We start from the raw sequence: 21,701 nt of genomic DNA on the forward strand, positions 1-21,701 counted from the left end.
GTCCCTCTCTCCCATCCCGCCCCCAGTACACTACCAGAAGATCATCCACCGGGACATCAAACCTTCCAACCTGCTGGTTGGAGAAGATGGGCACGTCAAGATTGCGGACTTTGGCGTGAGCAACGAGTTCAAGGGCAGCGACGCCCTCCTCTCTAACACCGTGGGCACTCCCGCCTTCATGGCGCCCGAGTCGCTCTCGGAGACCCGGAAGATCTTCTCTGGGAAGGTAGGTTTGGCCCTGCCGGCAGTGAGGAGTTCTGCCTGTGTTACGGTCCTTTCAGCTGTTAAGTGACAAAAACCCAACTCACTGGCTTAAACAGGGAATCCATTGGACCATGTGAATGAGGAGCGGGGTGCGTTTGTTTTCAGGCTCGGCTAGATACAGGGATTCAAAGAGGAATCCATCTCTCCATCTCCTAGCTCTGTTTTCCTTTTTTTAAAAAAAATTTTGTCTGCACCACGTGGCACACGGGATCTTACTTCCCCGGCCAGGGATGAACCTGTGTCCCCTGCAGTGGAAGTGTGGCGTCTTAACCACTGGACCACCAGGGAAGTCCCCTCAGCTCTGTTTTCCTGAATTGGTTTCCTCCCCGGGTGGATGGTCATCAGCAGCTCCAGACTACTTTCTACCAGTTTACCAGCCTCAATAGAAAGAGCATTTTTTTTTTTTTTTATGAAGAGCTCCAGTGAAAATCCTGGGATTGGCTCTGATTGGCCCAGTATGGATCATGTGCCCATCCTTGAACCAATCACTGTGCCTGGGGGAAGTGTTGCTTTCATTGGCCAGGCCTGAGTCATGTGCCCACCCAGAGGCATGGGGTTTGGGGAGCAGGAATAGCCCCACCCAAACTCCCATGGACTGAGCAGTCAAGAAGAGGTGGTTCCCCAAAGAAAAGCTGAAGGATTGGATGCTGGACAGGTGAAAGCATTAGACGCCCTTTACTGCCCCTTGGCCCCTCACATGGAGCTCTTTGTCTTGCAGGCACTGGATGTTTGGGCCATGGGTGTGACGCTGTACTGCTTTGTGTTTGGCCAGGTAACAGGGTGGGGTGTCCTGTATCCTGGGTGTTGTGGGTTGCCCCCTTGGATTAATAGTTATCTCTCCTTGCAGGGAGATAGAACTTATTCACTTAAAATGTTATTTCATTTTATTTGCACAATTAGATCTGAATATGAAAAAAGATGCCTTCCCATATATACATAGCTGTATATGATAGTGATATGTGTGAAAAAAACGGGCTGTTAAGACAGAAGGATCGGCAGAGGCTCTAGAGGTTGTAAATACAGTAGTTGATGAATTTAGGGCAAGGACAGCAAATGTGCCACCTCTACCCTCTCCTAAACTGCAGATAGGCATCACTAATCAATAACTGCACTCTTTCTTCCTGAGCCTGGTACTGCTTTGATGTTCTCAACAGTGTTCCTAGAAGCTGTTGTTGGAGGAATAGAATTGGAATGGAAGTTAAAACCCGTTTGGCATTATTGATTTAGGGAGTGCTGTTTTGTCTTCTTTCTGTTGTTTTTCTTTTGTTGTTTTTATATAACTGACATTTAGGGGCTTCTATTTTAAACTCTGAAGTTCAGATTGATTATGTGAGCAATAAAAGTGAGGATTATTCCTTTTCATGAGCTTGTACTCCTATTGAGGAAAGCTTAAGACACTAGTCCCATGAGGAAGTAAAGGAGTTTATAATCTCCTCCCCCCACCCAACATTTGATGAGAAAATTTTCAATCATATAGCCAAGTTGTTAAGAATTGTACCTCCTTACATATGCTTCAGAGTGCAGTCATTAGCTAGAGCTCACTATTGGTGGTTTTCATTTTTTTCTTTGGGGGTAAAATTTACATATCATGGAACATACAGATCTTAAGTGTACTATTTAATGTTCTGTCAAATTGATACACCTGTGCAATCCAAACCCTTATCTCGTTACTGCTCTTAATGAAATCATTTTCCTCGGACAGGAGTGGACCGGGTCACTTTCTGTGACCTCTTCCAACCTTCTGAGCACCCCACATAAAGCTTTCTTTTTCCAGCACAATCCCTGAGCTCCTCCTGGGTCAGGCCCTCCACCAGGTGAAAGCATCAACTTGTCACCCCGGGGTGGTGCATGAACAGGCTTCAAAGTCAGCCCGGTCTAGGCTTTGTGCTTCCCAGGACACGGCACCTCTCTGAGCTTCTGTTTTTTTCTCTTCTGTAAAATGAGAATAATATTTACTATTTTTTATGGCTTCTGAGAGGATCAACAGAAATAATACAAGCATTCATTAATTCAGCAGGTATTTATCAAGCCCCTAGTTTGTGCCAGGGATGTTCCTGGGCACTGGGTGTCTGCAGTGAGCAAGACAGACAAAAATCTCTGTTCTCCTGGAGCTGATGTTCCAGTGCAGGAGTTAAACAGTGAACAAATACTTTTTCTTTTTTTTTTTTTTTTAACATCTTTGTTGGAGTATAATTGCTTTACAATGGTGTGTTAGTTTCTGCTTTATAACAAAGTGAGTCAGCTATACATATACTTATATCCCCATATCTCTTTCTTCTTGCGTCTCCCTCCCTCCCACCCTCTCTTTCTTTTTTTTTGGCCGCACCATGTGATATGCGGATCTTAGTTCCCCAACCAGGGATTGAACCTGTGTCCCCTGCAGTGGAAGCGCAGAATCCTAACCACTGGACCGCCAGGGAAGTCCCCAAATACATATGTAATATAATGTCAGGGGGAGGTGCTATGATGAGAAATCACATGGAGGTGGAAGGGGTGTCTGTTTTAGACAGGAGCTCCGGAAGGCCCCCCTGAGCGGGTGAGCTTTGATCAGACACCTGAAGGATGGGAGAAAACAAGCCACGCAGATGTTGGTGGGAAGAACATTCCGGGCAGAGGTAACAGCCAAATGAAATGCTGGTGCTGAGAAACCTCAGTACAGGGCCTGGTCCAGGCTAAGCCCTCACAAATCACAGCTGCTGCTGCTTTGTCTTTTGTATTGTTCTTTGTATTATTATTATTGTTCAACTGGCAGGTGGGTGAAAAGAGTGTTTGCTTTTGTATAAGTTGGTAAGTTAAAGCACAGCTACAGAGGAAAGCCAGTGTGGTTAGGAAGGCTCCAGCCCTTCTGGAAAGACAGTCCCGGTCCTTTTAGATCTTTGGGGAATGGGATCTGATTTGTCCCTGGATTGGGCCACTGGGCTGTTTCTTTCTCTGCTGCAACCCATGTGGAATGCTGCCTGCCCTTGCAGGACAGATGTGCCAGCCACTGATGGCCACCCTGTCCCTGACCTTTCTTCGCAGTGCCCATTCATGGATGAGCGGATCATGTGTTTACACAGTAAGATCAAGAGTCAGGCCCTGGAATTTCCAGATCAGTGAGTATTGTCCGTCTACCCCAAGTTGCCTTTCTCTCCGAGCCTTTGGTGACGTCCTCCACCCCTGATGTATCTCCCATCCCCAGGCCTGACATAGCCGAGGACTTGAAGGACCTGATCACCCGCATGTTGGACAAGAACCCTGAGTCGAGGATCATGGTACCTGAGATCAAGGTACCTGGGGGCCGCTGCTGCCCCTTGGGGCGTGTGCTGGAGGCTCAGTCTGTGTCCTCTGCTTCGAATTGTCTGGCTCAACCCTGCCTCAGTCAGGCCCCACGCGCCTCTGTTTACAGCACTGCGTCCTTCTTGGCACCACTGCCCTCCCATGTCCTGGGGCCTCTAGGGTGCTGGGGGCTTGTGGGGGAGGATATGGGACTCGTGTTCACTGTGTTTGTGGAAGTGGGATCCGCTGCCAGCTGAGGAGCTGACGCTGGCTCCAACTGGCTTGGGCTGATGGCATCCACCCTCCCTAGACCGGACCAGACCAGGTTTCTGTGTGCTCCAGTGTGTGGCTGCTGCTGAAATCCTGGGGTCTTTTCTTAGACCCTGCCTGTCCCTTTGAGAAAGTACAGTTGGGGTGGGAGGAAGTTAGTGAGCAATTTGACCCCCCACCTCTGACCCCGGCCTGCTGAATTCCACTCTGTTGCAGAAAGCACTGTTAGAAGAGATCCCTATCCACCCCCTACAACCCTGCCAATGCCACGTGCACACACATGGATCTTTAAGAAATCTAGAGATTTGCTTCAGGAGCTCCTAGGCACCTCAGCTAACTAGCAGTTGAAGTGGGGGCAGCCCAGAAGGTTACAGATAAGGGCTTGGACCCCAGGGGCAGGTGGTTGGGGGGCAGACCTCTGCCTGGGTCCTCTCCTGATTGTATCCTCCTCCCTGTGCCACCCCATGCCTCTGTTTCCCTTTCTGTGAAATGGGGAGGACTCTGCCTGCTCTGAGCTGAGCCTTCCAGGCATCAGGGAGAGTTGCTGAGGAGTGATGGCTGCTCCTCAGACAGCCGTGCGACGCAGACGGCGAATTGCAGGCACTTCTGCCGAGGCCTGGGGCCAGATGGAGAATCCAGCCCGGCTCGCGTTCTGGCCTCGTAGCTTCCTCCCATTCTCTGTCCTTTGTCTGCTTCACATTTCCTCCCACCTCGCTCACCGCCCAGCCTCTGCCTGGCTTGCCTGCTCTCTTGCATGCCTGACCTCAGGCCACTGCCTCTCCGCTCCCGCGTCCCCTCCCCGGCTCCGCTCGTAGGCAGGGTTCCTGGGAGCCAGTTGTGCCCGCCCCTCACCCCTCCTGTCATTCGTTGAAGCTGCACCCCTGGGTCACGAGGCACGGGGCGGAGCCGCTGCCGTCGGAGGATGAGAACTGCACGCTGGTCGAGGTGACAGAAGAGGAGGTGGAGAATTCGGTCAAACACATACCCAGCCTGGCAACCGTGGTAAGGTGGGGCAAACCACTGCCTGAGAGCAGGGACAGAGAGCCCGCGGCAGGCCGGCGAGGATGAGCTGGGACGTGGGCGGGCGACTGAGAAGGAGACGTTGGGCCTGAACGTCAGGGGACGGCTGGGTCTGCCCCTCACCTACAGCGACCAGCCTCTGGGCCTTGGTCACACGTCAGGCCAGGTGGCCCCTGTAGACAGGCATAGCCCCTCTCTAAGGATTGTACTGCCCCCTCTGGAACTCCTGCTTTCAGAGCGTGTCAGGGGAGCAGGTGGGGAAGGACCAGGGCAGGTGCCCAGGGTGGCAGCTGGAGCCGAGGTCTCCAAGACGGGCTCCCCACTGGCTGGGTCTTCAGTCCCCAGAGCAGACGACTGAGCTCGTCTCATCTCTGCCCTGTGGGCAGCTGCCGGGGCTAGAGGCAGGGCCCCCACTTCCCGTGCCTCAGAAAGCTCTTCCCGACGCCTGGGACCCCGTTTATGGCCTTACGTTAGGGTCCTGACCCAGGAAGAAGGAGCTAGAATTGGAGTCCTCAGGCCTAACCTCGAAGACTCAGGGAATCACCCACTTGCTAAGCCTCTGCCCAGAGGGTGTGTGGCTCCAGGAGGGAGACCAGGACCCTCAGGGCCCTGGGGCCCAGGCCGCAGTCCTAGGGGCAGAGTCCGGTGGGCTGCCCCGCCGTGGCCACCTCGGGAGTCCCGGGTGTGTTTGGCCAGCGCCAGCCCCAGCAGGCAGGCAGGACCCTGGGCTCTGGGAGCGGGGGCTCTGCCGTGTCCAGCCTCGAGTGACCACCCCTTTAGGAGCCCCCAGTGCCGGCTCCTTCGCTCCCAGCTTTGCACCTCACCCTCTGCTTCCCCACACACTTTCTCTCTGCCTCCAAAACCTGAGCCCCCGGGTGGGGCATCCATTCACATCTTCCTCCTCCTCCCCAGCCAGGGGCCTCTGCGTGGTCTTCGCTGTTGAACACTCACCCACACACACCCCCTCCTTCTCATCCACCCACTCGCTGCACCCACATCTCGAGCCTGCCGTGGGGAAGGCAGCGGATGTCGGGCTCCCAGCGTCCGCCCTGGGTTATTCTGTTCCTGGTTGTGGGTATTCTTGGGAGAAGGCGTCTGACCCTAGAGGTCTGAAATAGGCATTGATTATTCAGGAAACACTTCTTGAACACTGAGTGGTTTCCCCAGGCCTGTGTTGGGAGCAGGGGTACAGAGATGAATACAACAAACATGGCGCCTGCAGACGCTGGGCAAAGAACCAACAAATAAATTATGCAAGTAACAGAGGGGCTGCGAGGGAGACGCCTAAGAGGGGAATGCAGCCCAGGTGATGGGTTGGAGGAGGCCTCTTGGAAGATGCATGCTGAGAGGATGGCGGGGTGTTAATCAGGCCCAGAGAGGGTGAAGGGCAAGGGCATTCCTGGAACAGGGAACAGCAAACGCAGTGAGCCTCTGGTGGGACCATGTCCATGAGAAACCTCAAGAAAGCCAGGGTGGCTGAAGCGGGGCAAAGAAGGGAGGGTGGCGTGAAGCTGGACGGGAGGTGGGGCCAGACCACACAAGTCCTGAGGCCACAGCAGAGGTTTAAGTCTTGGTCCCAAGAGGTTTGATTCAGGGGAGCCGCACGATCAGCTTTGGCCTTGGGAAGGTGCCACGTGGAGAATGGACTGTGGGGGGCAGGGAGGAAGTGAGGGCTTCAGCAGCTGTCTGAGAAGGAGGGGCTGGAGCGGGGAGGCCCAGGCCCCCTCCTGGCACCCAGGGTGTGCTGGGCACGGGGTTACAGAGGTGAACAAGGGACAGTGCCAGCTCTCATGGGGCTTCCGGCCTCATAAGGAAGATGGGTCTGGAAAGAAAGAATCACCCTCCTGTGCCATCACACGGTGACAGGCCAGCGGGGAGAGGAGCAGGAGTGGGAGGCGCCACAGGGCAGGAGCCCATTTTGCTGGGTCCTGAGGACTGGGAAGGCCAGTCTCACCGGGGGGATGGTGCCTGCAAAGGCTCAGAGGAAACAGGCCCGTGTGTTCCAGGAACCACAGAGCTCGGGCCTTGGCAAGGGAGGGACCTTGAGTGCTTGCCAAGGGGCACAGCCTTCATTCTCTAGCTCAGCGTTTCTCTTTTCTTTCTTTCTTTTTTTTTTAAATTGAGGTAGAATTCATGTAACATAAAATTAACCACTTAAGGTGAACAATACAGTGGCATGTAGTACATTTACAATATTGTGCAACCATCACCTCTGTAGTTCTGAAACATTTTCATCATCCCGAAAGAAACCCCGTACCTGTTAGCACTCACTCTCTGTTCTCCCCTCCCCCCAGCCCCTGGCATCCATTAGTCTGTTTTCTGTCTCTATAGATTTGCCTGTTCTGGACATTTCATATAAATGGAGTCATACAGTATGTGATTTTTTGTGTTTGGTTTCTTTCACTCAGCATAATGTTTTCAAGGTTCATCCACATTGTAGCCAGTCATTCCCTTTTAGGGCTGAAAAGTATTCCATTGTATGGCTAGAGCACATTTTGTTTATCCGTTCATCAGCTGATGGACATTTGGGTGTTTCCACCTTTTAGTGTTTTTTTAAACACTTTTTTTTCCCCTTTTAGCAGCAAACCCTTTAAAAATAAAATCCACAGGCTCAGTCAATACATGAAACAGCTTGAGGCATCATGCTCTGCTTGGAAGGAGGCCAGACCCTTACAGGGTGTTGAGGCCACTTCCTTGAAAATTCCTTCATGAAATACAGCAGCCAAAAGCAACACTATGAACCTTCCATGACTCCCTGGCTGGTAACAGGATAAGTTCCAAACTCGTATGGGTGAGAGATACCAAGTCAGGGAGTAAGGGAATCAGATCTGGGTTTCAGAAAGGATGGGCTGAAGGGAAGACTGGAAGGCAAAGGAGGGAAGCTGAGCAGTGGCTGAGGGACGTGATGGAGGGATATTACCTTTTCCCCAAAGATCCCCTCCTCTGGCAGGTGTTCCCCAGCCAAGCTGCGGACCCAGTCTGTCTTAGGGTGGATGGGGTGGGGGACACCAAAGTGTTCCCCCTCACGACAGTGGACATGCCAGCTCCCAGTGCCTCTCAGACTTAAAAGGACTTTCGGGACCTCTGACCTCTCTTGCCCTCACACTACACCAGCCCGTGGACTGGCCACCCTCAGTGTCCTGGGATGTTTCCTCAGTTCCTTAGACTGGGACAGATATTTCTCATTGGCAGCTAAAATGCAGCCCCCTGAGAAACCGGTACCATTTTGTATTGCTAGTGGGACTGTTAAAAACTGTGTAGCCACTGTAGAAAACAGTCTGGCAGCCCCTAAAAATGTTAAACATAGAGTTACCAAATGATCCAAGAATTCCACTCCTAGGTGTACACCCAAGAGAAACGAAAACATTTTGTGTGGAAAGTGTCCACACAAAAACTTGTACACAAATTGTTCATAGCAGCATTAGTCACAATAGCCCCGAAGTGGAAACAGTCCAAAGGATGAATGAATAAACAAAATGTGGCATATACACACAAAGCATTATTACCAGGCCATAAAAAGGAATAAAGCAATGATTCGTGCTGCAGCATGGATGGACCTTGAAAACATTACTCCGAGTGAAAGAAGCCAGACCCCAAAGGTCATGTACTGAATGATTCCATTTATACGAAATGAGAATAGACAAACCCATAGAGACAGAAAGTGGATTGGTGGTTGCCAGGGGCTGGAGGGGAGGAGGGATGGGGACTGACTGCTAATGGGTACTGGGTTTCTTTTCGGGGTGATGTAAATGTTCTGAAATTAGACAGTGGTGATGTGAATATGCTAAAAACCGTTGAATTGTACACTTTAAAATGGAGAATTTTTTGCTGTGTGAATTACATTTCAGTTAAAAGTGCAGTGACTCCCATCCGCCTCCCAGGATTATACCTGGGAAGCAATAGTTGGTTACTTGTTGGGTTGGTTGTAGATGGCTTCCACCAAAAATAAAGGCCTGGCCTTGAAGATGAGACAGGTTGATGGGCCAGGAGGGCATGTCCAGTGATGGCTCAGGTGAGACAGATGGTACCAGGGGTACTGGATGGACAGTACAGGCCAGCTCTCCTGGAGTACAGGGTCCCCTGGCAGTTGAGTAGGCCAAGACTAGCTTATGCCAGGCCTTGAATGTCAGACTGAGGAGTTTAGACCTTATCTTGTTGGCAGCCAGGGAGCCGTGGAGATTTGAGGAGCAGGCCAGTGAGACTTGGTGATGGCTTTGGCTGCTGGATCCCTGGTGGGTGTCTCTCAAAGGCCTGCCATCAGCCACAAGCCCTGGGAGCTGGCAGGCGGCGGGGGTGGGCTGTGGGGAGAAAGGAAGAGGTAGACGGGACTGGTGGAGTGGCACGAGGGAGGATGCTGCCTGGAATCTCCCCCAGGTGGCTGAGCCTCCTCTTCTTTCCTCCAGATCCTGGTGAAGACCATGATACGAAAACGCTCCTTCGGGAACCCGTTTGAGGGCAGCCGGCGGGAGGAGCGCTCGCTGTCAGCGCCTGGAAACCTGCTCTTGTGAGTGTCCACCTGCCTTCCTCTGGGGTGGGGAGCTGGAGGCTGAACGCAGGGCAGCCCTGCCCAGCCAACTCTGTGTGGGCCCAGCCCTGCAGCGGCCGTGTCCAGAAAGACTCAGACCAGCCCCACTGGGCACACTGGGGAGACCCGAGCAGCCGCTGGCTTTGGTTTTGCCCCACCCTGGACTCAGCCCGCCTCCTTTGCTGACAGCTAATCCACAGGGAAGTTTGACCTTTCTCAGGGGGACTTGCACTTTAACGAGCGTGGGGGAGTGGTTGACAATCAGAAAGGCTGTTTGACCCCAAAGCATGCATGCTTGACGGTGGGATTTTGTCCCTGCGATGGGTGACCAAGGCCAGTCTCGCTCACAGGACCCCACGTCTCACGGTGGAGAGGTGACCTGCTCCTAACTGCCCTGGCAACAGCTCCGTGAAGCTGGTGTTCGGGGTCTGAGTGTCTCTGGGGTGGGGGACAGGAATCCCATGGATCCCAAGTGTCCCTTCTCACTTCCCTTTTCCCTCCCCTCTGGCGATTCCAGCAAAAAACCAACCAGGGAGTGTGAGCCCCTGTCTGAGCCCAAGGTAACGCCTGCCTGCCTGCGCCTTAGCCTCTGCCAGGGCCTGGGGGCGGGGGCAGCTGCAGAGCACGGGGCATTCCCACCCAGGCGGACGTTCCTTCCAGCCCAGGCTGCTGTGCCCAGGCTCGCCTTGGGCCTCCGGACCCAGGAAGAAAACGAGGGGCATCCAGGGGCTTGGACCCGACGGTGGGTTGTGCATGTGGGCTGGGGCTGCGGGTGCATGGCGCTCCACCTGGAATGCCTGTGAACTCACCCAGGTCTTAGACCTAGTCGGGCACCCACATGTGCTCAGTGCACGTCAATGGCATTGAAGCTGTGTCACGGCTGAGGCAGCCCCTGCTCTGGGTCAGCGGTCAGAGCCTAGGTCGGGCATGCTGTGCTCGGGGGCTCCCCCCTGGGGCTCTCCAGCATCCACCCTTTCTTCTCTGATGGGTTAAGACCTAGAAAATCAGTCCCCTTCCAACCTGTTGCAAATGAGTGTGAGAGTCCCCTTCCTCTGGGGAGCATCCGGACCTTTTCACCAGTCAGCCAGCCTCTTCCAAACACATACCCACCTCAGTACTCCCAGCACCTCCCAGGACAGATGAGAATTTTTGTCCCCGCAAGACTGAGGTGACAAATACTTGCACCCCTGCTGCCACTTGCCCCCCACCCCGTGCCTGTGGCAGGACAGCAGGCCCAGTACTCTGTGCACGGAGCCCAGCTCACCACCTCGTTATCAGCTGGGAGCTCCAGGCAGCCATTTTTAAGTTTTCAAAGCAGCTTTATTGAGCTATAAATCACATACCCATTTAGAGTGTATAATTCAATAGTTTTTAATATATTCACAAAGTTGTGCGACCATCACCACAATCAGTTTTATTTATTTATTTTTTCTGTACGCGGGCCTGTCACTGTTGTGGCCTCTCCCATCGTGGAGCACAGGCTCCGGACGCGCAGGCTCAGCGGCCATGGCTCGTGGGCCCAGCCGCTCTACAGCATGTGGGATCCTCCCGGACCGGGGCATGAACCTGTGTCCCCTGCATCGGCAGGTGGACTCTCAACCACTGCACCACCAGGGAAGCCCCCCACAATCAGTTTTAGAACATTTCCATTAGCCCAAGAAGAAACCCTGTACCCTTAGCTCTCACCACCCAGCTCCCCCGTTCCCCAGCCAGCACGAATCTACTGTCAGTTTCTATAGATTTGCATATTCTGGACATTTCATATAAATGGAATCATATAGTATGTGGTCTTTGTGTCTGGCTTCTTTCACTCAGCGTAATGTTTTCAAGGTTCATCTATGATGTAGCATGTGTCAGAACTTCATTCCTTTTTTTTTTAATTATTATTTTTTATAGAGCAGGTTCTTATTAGTCATCAGTTTTATACACATCAGTGTATACATGTCAATCCCAATCGCCCAATTCAGCACACCACCATCCCCACCCACCCCGGGGTTTTCCCCCCTTGGTGTCCATACGTTTGTTCTCTACATCTGTGTCTCAACTTCTGCCCTGCAAACCGGTTCATCTATACCATTTTTCTGGGTTCCACATACATACGTTAATATACGATATTTGTTTTTCTCTTTCTGACTTCACTCTTTATGACAGTCTCTAGATCCATCCACATCTCAACAAATGACTCAATTTCGTTCCTGTTTATGGCTGAGTAATATTCCATTGTATATATGTACCGCAACTTCTTTATCCATTCATCTGTCGATGGGCGTTTAGGTTGCTTCCATGACCTGGCTATTGTTAATAGTGCTGCAATAAACATTAGGATGCATGTGTCTTTTTGAATTATGGTTTTCTCTGGGTATATGCCCAGTAGTGGGATTGCTGGATCATGTGGTAATTCTATTTTTAGTTTTTTAAAGAACCTCCATACTGTTCTCCATAGTGGCTGTATCAATTTACATTCCCACCAACAGTGCAAGAGGGTTCCCTTTTCTCCACACCCTCTCCAGCATTTGTCGTTTGTAGATTTTCTGATGATGCCCATTCTAACTGGTGTGTGGTGACACCTCACTGTAGTTTTGATTTGCATTTCTCTAATAATGAGTGATGTTGAGCAGCTTTTCATGTGCTTCTTGGCCATCTGTATGTCTTCTTTGGAGAAATGTCTATTTAGGTCTTCTGCCCATTTTTCGATTGGGTTGTTTGTTTCTTTAATATTGAGCTGCATGAGCTGTTTATATGTTTTGGAGATTAATCCTTTGTTGGTTGATTCGTTTGCAAATATTTTCTCCCATTCTGAGAGTTGTCTTTTCGTCTTGTTTATGGTTTCCTTTGCTGTGCAAAAGCTTTGAAGTTTCATTAGGTCCCATTTGTTTATTTTTGTTTTTATTTCCATTACTCTAGGATGTGGATCAAAAAAGATCTTGCTGTGATTTATGTCAAAGAGTGTTCTTCCTATGTTTTCCTCTAAGAGTTTTATAGTGTCCGGTCTTAACATTTAGGTCTTGAATCCATTTTGAGTTTATTTTTGTGTATGGTGTTAGGGAGTGTTCTAATTTCATTCTTTTACATGTAGCTGTCCAGTTTTCCCAGCACCACTTATTGAAGAGACTGTCTTTTCTCCATTGTATGTCCTTGCCTCCTTTGTCATAGCTTAGTTGACCATAGGTGCGTGGGTTTATCTCTGGGCTTTCTATCCTGTTCCATTGATCTATATTTCTGTTTTTGTGCCAGTACCATATTGTCTTGATTACTGTAGCTTTGTAGTATAGTCTGAAGTCAGGGAGTCTGATTCCTCCAGGACTGCTTTTTTCCTTCAAGACTGCTTTGGCTATTCGGGGTCTTTTGTGTCTCCATACAAATTTTAAGATTTTTTGTTCTAGTTCTGTAAAAAATGCCATTGGTAATTTGATAGGGATTGCATTGAATCTGTAGATTGCTTTGGGTAGTATAGTCATTTTCACAATATTGATTCTTTCAATCCAAGAACATTGTATATCTCTCCATCTATTGGTATCATCTTTCACTTCTTTCATCAGTATCTTATAGTTTTGTGCATACAGGTCTTTTGTCTCCCTAGGTAGGTTTATTCCTAGGTATTTTATTCTTTTTGTTGCAATGGTAAATGGGAGTGTTTCCTTAATTTCTCTTTCAGATTTTTCATCATTAGTGTATAGGAATGCAAGAGATTTCTGTGCATTAATTTTGTATCCTGCAACTTTACCAAATTCATTGATTAGCTCTAGTAGTGTTCTGGTGGCATCTTTAGGATGTATAGTATCATGTCATCTGCCAACAGTGACAGTTTTACTTCTTCTTTTCCAGTTTGTATTCCTTTTATTTCTTTTTCGTCTCTGATTGCCATGGCTAGGACTTCCAAGACTATGTTGAATAATAGTGGTGAGAGTGGACATCCTTGTCTTGTTCCTGATCTTAGAGGAAATGCTTTCAGTTTTTCACCATTGAGAATGATGTTTGCTGTGGGTTTGTCATATATGGCCTTTATTATGTTGAGGTAGGTTCCCTCTATGCCCACTTTCTGGAGAGTTTTTATCATAAATGGGTGTTGAATTTTGTCAAAAGCTTTTTCTGCATCTATTGAGGTGATCATATGGTTTTTATTCTTCAATTTGTTAATATGGTGTATCACATGGATTGATTTGCGTATATTGAAGAATCCTTGCATCCCTGGGATAAATCCCACTTGATCATGGTGTATGATCCTTTTAATGTGTTGTTGGATTCTGTTTGCTAGTATTTTTTTTTTTTTTTTTTTTTTTTTTTTTTTTTTTTGCGATACGCGGGCCTCTCACTGTTGTGGCCTCTCCCGTTGCGGAGCACAGGCTCCGGACGCGCAGGCTCAGCTGCCATGGCTCACGGGCCCAGCCGCTCCGCGGCACGTGGGATCCTCCCAGACCGGGGCACAAACCCGCGTCCCCTGCATCGGCAGGCGGACTCTCAACCACTGCGCCACCAGGGAAGCCCTGTTTGCTAGTATTTTGTTGAGGATTTTTGCATCTATATTCATCAGTGATATTGGTGTGTAATTTTCTTTTTTTGTAGTATCTTTGTCTGGTTTTGGTATCAGAGTGATGGTGGCCTCATAGAATGAGTTTGGGAGTGTTCTTTCCTCTGCAATTTTTTTGGAAGAGTTTGAGAAGGGTGGATGTTAGCTCTTCTCTAAATGTTTGATAGAATTCACCTGTGAAGCCATCTGGTCTTGGACTTTTGTTTGTTGGAAGATTTTTAATCACAGTTTCAATTTCATTACCTGTGACTGGTCTGTTCATATTTTCTATTTCTTCCTGGTTCAGTCTTGGAAGGTTATCCCTTTCTAAGAATTTGCTCATTTCTTCCAGGTTGCCCATTTTATTGGCATAGAGTTGCTTGTAGTAGTCTCTTAGGATGTTTTGTATTTCTGTGGTGTCTGTTGTAACTTCTCCTTTTTCATTTCTAATTTTATTGATTTGAGTCCTCTCCCTCTTTTTCTTGATGAGTCTGGCTAATGGTTTATCAATTTTGTTTATCTTCTCAAAGAACCAGCTTTTAGTTTTATTGATCTTTGCTATTGTTTTCTTTGTTTCTATTTCATTTATTTCTGCTCTGATCTTTATGATTTCTTTCCTTCTGCTAACTTTGGGTTTTGTTTGTTCTTCTTTCTCTAGTTCCTTTAGGTGTAAGGTTAGATTGAGATTTTTCTTGTTTCTTGAGGTAGGCTTGTATAGCTATAAACTTCTCTCTTAGAACTGCTTTTGCTGTATCTCATAGGTTTTGGATGGTTGTGTTTTCATTGTCATTTGTCTCTAGGTATTTTTAAATTTTCTCTTTGATTTCTTCAGTGATCTCTTGGTTATTTAGTAACGTATTGTTTAGCCTCCATGTGTTTGTGTTTTTTACATTTTTTCCCCTGTAATTCATTTCTAATCTCATAGCGTTGTGGTCAAGAAAAGATGCTTGATATGATTTCAGTTTTCTTAAATTTACTGAGGCTTGATTTGTGACCCAAGATGTGATCTGTCCTGGAGAATGTTCCGTGCGCACTTGAGAAGAAAGTGTAATCTGCTGTTTTTGGATGGAATGTCCTATAAATATCAATTAAGTCTATCTGGTCTGTTGTGTCATTTAAAACTTGTCCTTCCTTATTCATTTTCTGCTTGGATGATCTCTCCATTGGTGTAAGTGAGGTGTTAAAGTCCCCCACTATTATTGTGTTACTGTCGATTTCCTCTTTTATAGCTGTTAGCAGTTGCCTTATGTATTGAGGTGCTCCTATGTTGGGCGCATATTATATTTATAATTGTTATATCTTCTCTTGGATTGATCCCTTTATCATTATGTAGTGTCCTTCCTTGTCTCTTGTAACAGCCTTTATTTTAAAGTCTATTTTAGGGCTTCCCTGGTGGCGCAGTCGTTGAGAGTCCACCTGCCGATGCAGGGGACACGGGTCCGGGAAGATCCCACATGCCGCAGAGCGGCTGGGCCCGTGAGCCATGGCCGCTGAGCCTGTGCATCCGGAGCCTGTGCTCCACAATGGGAGAGGCCACAACAGTGAGAGGCCTGCGTACCGCAAAAAAAAAAAAAATAAAATAAAATAATAAAATAAAATCTATTTTATCTGATATGAGGATTGCTACTCCAGCTTTCTTTTGATTTCCATTTGCATGGAATATGTTTTTCCATTCCCTCACTTTCAGTCTGTATGTGTCCCTAGGTCTGAAGTGGATCTCTTGTAGACAGCATATATATGGGTCTTGTTTTTGTACATTCAGCAAGCCTGTGTCTTTTGGTTGGAGCATTTAATCCAGTCACGTTTAAGGTAGTTATCGATATGTATGTTCATTTTTTAAAATAAATAAATAAATTTATTTATTTATTTATGGCTGTGTTGGGTCTTCATTGCTGAGCGCGGGCCTTCTCTAGTTGTGGCGAGTGAAGGCTTCTCATTGTCGTGGAGTCTCTTGTTGTGGAGCACAGGCTCTAGGCGCGCAGACTTCTGTAGTTGTGGCACGTGGGCTCAGTAGTTGTGGCTTGTGGGCTCCAGAGCTCAGGCTCAGCATTGTGGCGCATGGGCTCAGTTGCTCCGCGGCATATGGGATCCTCCCGGGACAGGGATTGAACTCGTGTCCCCTGCATTGGCAGGCACACTCTTAACCACTGCACCACCAGGGAAACCCCAATATGTATGTTCTTATTACCATTTTCTTAATTGTTTTGGGGTTTTTGTAGGTCCTTTTCTTGTCTTGTGTTTCCCACTTAGAGAAGTTCCTTTAGCATTTGTTGTAGAGCTGGTTTGGTGGTGCTGAATTCTCTTAGCTTTTGCTTGTCTGTAAAGCTTTTGATGTCTCCATCGAATCTGAATGAGATCCTTGCCGGGTAGAGTAATCTTGGTTGTAGGTCCTTCCCGTTCATCACTTTAAGTATATCATGCCACTCCCTTCTGGCTTGTAGAGTTTCTGCTGAGAAATCAGCTGTTAACCTTATGGGAGTTCCCTTGTATGTTATTTGTCATTTTTCCCTTGCTGCTTTCAATAATTATTCTTTGTCATTAATTTTTGCCAATTTGATTACTATGTGTCTCAGCGTGTTTCTCCTTGGGTTTATCCTGTATGGGACTCTGTGCTTCCCGGACTTGGGTGGCTATTTCCGTTCCCATGTTAGGGAAGTTTTCGACTCTAATCTCTTCAAATATTTTCTCTGGTCCTTTCTCTCTTTCTTCTCCTTCTGGGACCCCTATAATGTGAATGTTGTTGCATTTAATGTTGTCCCAGAAGTCTCTTAGGCTGTCTTCATTTCTTTTCATTCTTTTCTCTTTATTCTGTTCCACAGCAGTGAATTCCACCATTCTGTCTTCCAGGTCACTTATCCGTTCTTCTGCCTCAGTTACTCTGCTATTGATTCCTTCTAGTGTAGTTTTCATTTTGGTTATTGTATTGTTCATCTCTGTTTGTTTGTTCTTTAATTCTTCTAGGTCTTTTTTAAGCATTTCTTGCATCTTCTCGATCTTTGCCTCCATTCTTTTTCCGAGGTCCTGGATCATCTTCACTATCATTATTCTGAATTCTTTTTCTGGAAGTTTTCCTATCTCCACTTCATTTAGTTGTTTTTCTGGGGTTTTATCTTGTTCCTTCATCTGGTACATAGCCCTCTTCCTTTTCATCTTGTCTCTCTTTCTGTGAATGTGGTTTTTGTTCCACAGGCTGCAGGACTGTAGTTCTTCTTGCTTCTGCTGTCTGCCCTCTGGTGGTTGAGGGTATCTAAGAGGCTTGTGTAAGTTTCCTAGTGGGAGGGACTGGTGGTGGGTAGAGCTGACTGTTGCTCTGGTGGGTAGAGCTCAGTAAAACTTTAATCTGCTTGACTATTGATGGGTGGGGCTGGGTTCCCTCCCTGTTGGTTGTTTTGCCTGAGGCAACCCAACACTGGAGCCTACCCCGGCTCTTTGGTGGGGCTAATGACAGACTCTGGGAGGGCTCATGCCAAGGAGTACTTCCCAGAACTTCTGCTCCCAGTGTTCTTGACCCCACGGTGAGCCACAGCCACCCCCTGCCTCCGCAGGAGACCCTCCAACACTAGCAGGTAGGTCTGGTTCAGTCTCCCCTGGGGTCACTGCTCCTTTCCCTGGGTCCCAATGCGCACACTACTTTGTGTGTGCCCTCCAAGAGTGGAGTCTCTGTTTTCCCCAGTCCTGTTGAAGTCCTGCAATCAATTCCCACTAGGCTTCAAAGTCTGATTCTCTAGGAATTCCTCCTCCCATTGCTGGACCCCCAGGTTGGGAAGCCTGACGTGGGGCTCAGAACCTTCACTCCAGTGGGTGGACTTCTGTGGTATATGTGTTCTCCAGTCTGTGAGTCACCCACCCAGCAGTTAAGGGATTTAATTTTACTGTGATTGCGCCCCTCCTACCGTCTCATTGTGGCTTCTCCTTTGTCTTTGGATGTGGGGTATCTTTTTTGGTGAGTTCCAGTGTCTTCCTGTCGATGATTGTCCAGCAGCTATTTGTGATTCTGGTGTTCTCGCAAGAGGGAGTGAGAGCACGTCCTTCTACTCTGCCATCTTGGTTCCTCTCCCAACTTCATTCCTTTTTATGGCTGGATCATATTCCATTTTATGGATATACCCACATTTTATTTCTCCATTCATCTGGTGATGGACATTGTTTCCATTTTGGAGGCTATCACGCATGAATAATGCTGCTGTGAACATTCTTGTAGAAGCAGCAGCTGTTTCTGTTTGTTAGGAGTTGGCTTCTGAGATGAAATTTATTGGCCACCATGAGTCAGGTGCTTATATGATAATATAGGAGGACCATTTGGGGATCATTTATGCTTAAAAAAGGAGCAGGGAAATCGGCAGTGAGCCATCAGAGCCGGTCATCAACAGCCTGCGAAGGCTGCCTTTGTCCCTGCCAAATTGTGCCCAGCCATCTCTGCAGCAGATAATGGGGTGACCCCGCCTATGCTTTGAGCCTCACAGGGTGACAGGGTGAAGCCTAATGGGCTGGCCTTTGCTGGGCCCTTCTCTTCTCAACCTCAGTTTTGGAGTTTGCCTCCCTTTTCATGCAAGTCTGTTGTTTATTTCACCTTTTATTTTTAATGAGATCAAAGTTGCAAGACACCAAAGACTGATATTGGCCCAGAGGACTTTACTGCCTCTTTATTCCCTCACCTCAGTCCCAGCAGCACCTGGGGATTACCTGCCCTTGCCCTCAGCCCACAGGTGGGATGCTTTGGTTGTCCCAGTGGTCCAGCACTCTGGAGCTCTTAGGGCTCAGTCAGTCATTAGAGGCCTTGGGCCCATGGCCCACTAGCTGTCTGCAGGGAGACCAGCTGGTGTGAGCAGGCAGCTGTAGGGCCTCATTGGTTATCCAGTTACAACTCTCCTCCCAGGAGACTTGACCCCCTATTCTTTGGCAGAAACGTAAAAGCCAGTGAGCGTGAGTTTTAAACAAAGAGGAGTTTCTTCCTAGGAGTGTACAGACATAACGCTTGCCCTTCCCTCGTGCAAGGGCAGTTGCCCCTCGGGCCTAGGGCACACAATAGACATTAGTCCTGCATAGCAAGCCCAACAGCTCCCCTTAGGAGGGGCATTGTTTGCTTGATGATGGCAAAGGGTTTGGGCCTCTCCTTAGGGACTTTCCCTCACATTTCCCATCGCACTGCCCATGTCTGTCACCCCAGGCAGCTCTCACTGGGGACACCAGGACACTTCTTCCCACCAACTTGGTCTCCTGCTCTGATCACACATGGCCGAGTTGAGGGCCCTTCTCTTCGTTGGAGGTGTCCCCTGGGCCTGTGTGTGAGGGCAGTTCTGTTGACGACCATTTCCTGAAGGCTGGCTATGTGCCAGGCCAAGTCAGGCATGCTGCTCGTTGCCCCCCAGGAAACGCACCTGGGGGCTGAAGACAAGTGTCACGGTTCCTACCCTGCAAGGGCTTAGAGCCTAAAGCCCTCGGTGAACAGGCCCCAGTGTGGAGCCCACACATGACTTGTGACATGTGCCATGATTTTAGGCGTTAGGCCCCTAGATTAACAGCTATTTTTATAGTTCCTTGCTATTTTTGCACATGATGCTGGTTTTCCATTTACAGAGGGGATACAAAGTCTCCTTTGAAACTTTCATGTGAGCAAGAAAAACGGGGGAGAGAATCTAAAAGAAGTTCAGTAAATAATGTCCGTCCCAGGTGGTGCAGGGCCGCGGGAAACGTTGGTTCAGGGCCGTGCCAGCATTGCGCTGGGTCTTAACACGGGTTTTCTGTTTGGTGAGCAGGAAGCAAGGCAGCGAAGACAGCCTCCGGGGCCCCGACCCGCCTCCCGTAGGGGAGGAGGAAGCGCTCTTGTGAAAGGCAGCCCAGGGGTGGAGAGTCGGGGGGCCCTGGCCCCCGGCTCCGGCAAGCGGACGCATCCTCCGCGGCCGGACGAGGTGATGGAGTAGCTGCCGGACCTCGACCTCGCATGCACGTCTCACCTCCGCGGGCCGCGCCCTGCGTTTCCATAGCAGCATGTCCTACGGAAACCGAGCACGTGTGTAGAGCCATGACCATCATCTCTGGTTATTGTTGTTGTTGTTGTTTTTCCCATTTGTTTGTTTGATTTCTTTATTGTTTTAAAGGAGACAAAAAAAAAAAGACGACTCCATGACATCGACCTTGGCCGCTGGCTGGCTGAATGGGAGGGTGTGAGGAGTTGCAGACCCAAAGCCACATACATTTGGGGACAATTGCTTTTTAAAATGTTTTTATGCCAAAAATCCTTCCTTGTGAACTCAGAATCATGTCAGATATACCAAGTGAACGTGTGTGGAGTTTGAAAATCGGGGAAAGCTGGCAGGAAACTCTGGTGGTGTGGTCTGAGACCACACTCGCTGCATTTGAAAGGGAGGGGAAGAGTGGGTGTGACTTCGCACAAAACCCCAAGCCCCGAACCGTGGCACCTTCTAGAACTGTGGACTCAAGGAGTCAGGACAGGGCTAGCCCTCAGTAGCTGCAGGGAGCTTCGATGCAACTTATTCCTGAGAAGGACTTAAAATTTTTTTTTATGAGTAGAGCTGTAGTCAGGAAAACGGAAAGGGCTTGACACTTAACAGCTTCACAGGGGGTATTTTCCAGCCTCAGAGGGGCATTCAGTGGCTGTGGTGGGACATCTCCCCTAAAGGACTGAACAAGTGTGTTTCTTTATGACAGCCGCTCAAAGCTGAAACTTTTCTTCAGTAGTTGAGGGAGCTCTGGTAAATCTCTTGTTAAATTACAAAAACTTCAGGGTGAAATCCTACACTTCCATGTACATTACATGGCTTAAGAGTAAACAACAACAAAAAATACTTTCAATTTTCTAACCAGTCTGAACTCTAGAGCAGTTCAGAAATCATTTCGAGCTTCCAGGATCTCTCCCATGGCTTCAGGGATGTGATCGGAGTTAGAGCCAATGAAATCTATGCCTGTATATTAGCAGCTCACCTTGTTTATAACCTGTGTATTCTAGAGGCTGCTAAGGTTCTGTTTTCTTCTTAAATACAAGCTGATTGTTGTAGTCAGTGAAACACTTATCCAGTTTCTGGAGGGCCAGTTAAGAAATACTTTCATTCAGCTGAGACACAAACGATCATCCTTACCGGCAATGCTCTGTTTGGATCTATACAATAACTTTAGGGCACCCTTTAAGAGAAGATTATTGAAACCTAGAGCAGTCCTCAGGTCCAAGGGAACCAGGGCTTGGTACAGGGAGTTCCTTTTTGTAGCCAGAAGTCCAGAAAGAAAAAGTTTACCTTTTTGACTTCCAACCAATCTTGGGAAGTTCGGTTGCAGTTCAAGCAGACTTCTTCCAGAGCCACACATAGGTGAGTGTGAAGTTCAAGAGCGAGGAAAATTGGAAGGACTTTGTCTTCCTTCCTTCTTTGGAATTCCCAGTGCTCTGTGGAATCTGGCTTGGGGGAAACAGTGTCAGTAATTGGGCTCAGAAGGACGTGCCTTCCTGTAGTTTCTGGCTGATCAGTGCTGGTACGAGGACTTTTTGCAGAGAGACAGAGAAGCAGGCCTTGTTCCCCCCCGTCCAGCGCGTTCACAGAGCCCGGGTGTTCTTGGCTTCCATCGGCCTTCACAAGCTCTTGACGGTCGTTTAGCCAGACTTTTCTTGCTACCTTAAAAGCAGTACCGAGTTCGAGAATGCTGGTTTCCAAGAGCAAAGGACACCCATCTGCTGGAGGGCCCTCTGGCCTGCTTGCTTTCTTTCTGTAATCTGGTACTTCCTCTCACCTCCTGTGCTTGTTTAAATTTACAGGCTCCAGCCTTCCTGGGAGCAAACAGGGTCTGGTTAGTTTGCAGTAAGCACCTTGCAGTGGTTCAGGTCAACCGGTCCTTAGTCTTAGTCCTAGC

At 48.7% G+C, this 21,701-nt stretch overlaps 1 protein-coding gene across 4 annotated transcripts in view; it reads left to right on the forward strand.

The window, feature by feature from the left end:
* CAMKK2 (calcium/calmodulin dependent protein kinase kinase 2) overlaps positions 1-19,946 on the forward strand; it is a gene marked incomplete at its 5' end in the record, with an annotated part of 38,103 nt that extends 18,157 nt beyond the window's left edge. Inside the window, 8 exons of one of the 4 annotated variants that reach the window (XM_079718210.1) lie at positions 27-226; positions 983-1,036; positions 3,286-3,359; positions 3,446-3,533; positions 4,666-4,794; positions 9,216-9,316; positions 9,855-9,897; positions 19,601-19,946. In XM_079718210.1, coding sequence (XP_079574336.1) covers positions 27-226; positions 983-1,036; positions 3,286-3,359; positions 3,446-3,533; positions 4,666-4,794; positions 9,216-9,316; positions 9,855-9,897; positions 19,601-19,765 — 854 coding nt within the window. In that variant the 3' untranslated portion in view covers positions 19,766-19,946. The remainder of the gene's footprint in view (positions 1-26; positions 227-982; positions 1,037-3,285; positions 3,360-3,445; positions 3,534-4,665; positions 4,795-9,215; positions 9,317-9,854; positions 9,898-19,600) is intronic. The other 3 variants (XM_079718212.1, XM_079718211.1, XM_079718213.1) reach the window with 3 other exon arrangements.
* Positions 19,947-21,701: the final 1,755 nt, after the last annotated feature.

This window comes from Hyperoodon ampullatus, assembly GCF_949752795.1.
Source record: "Hyperoodon ampullatus genome assembly, chromosome: 13".
NCBI classification, from domain to species: domain Eukaryota; kingdom Metazoa; phylum Chordata; class Mammalia; order Artiodactyla; family Ziphiidae; genus Hyperoodon; species Hyperoodon ampullatus.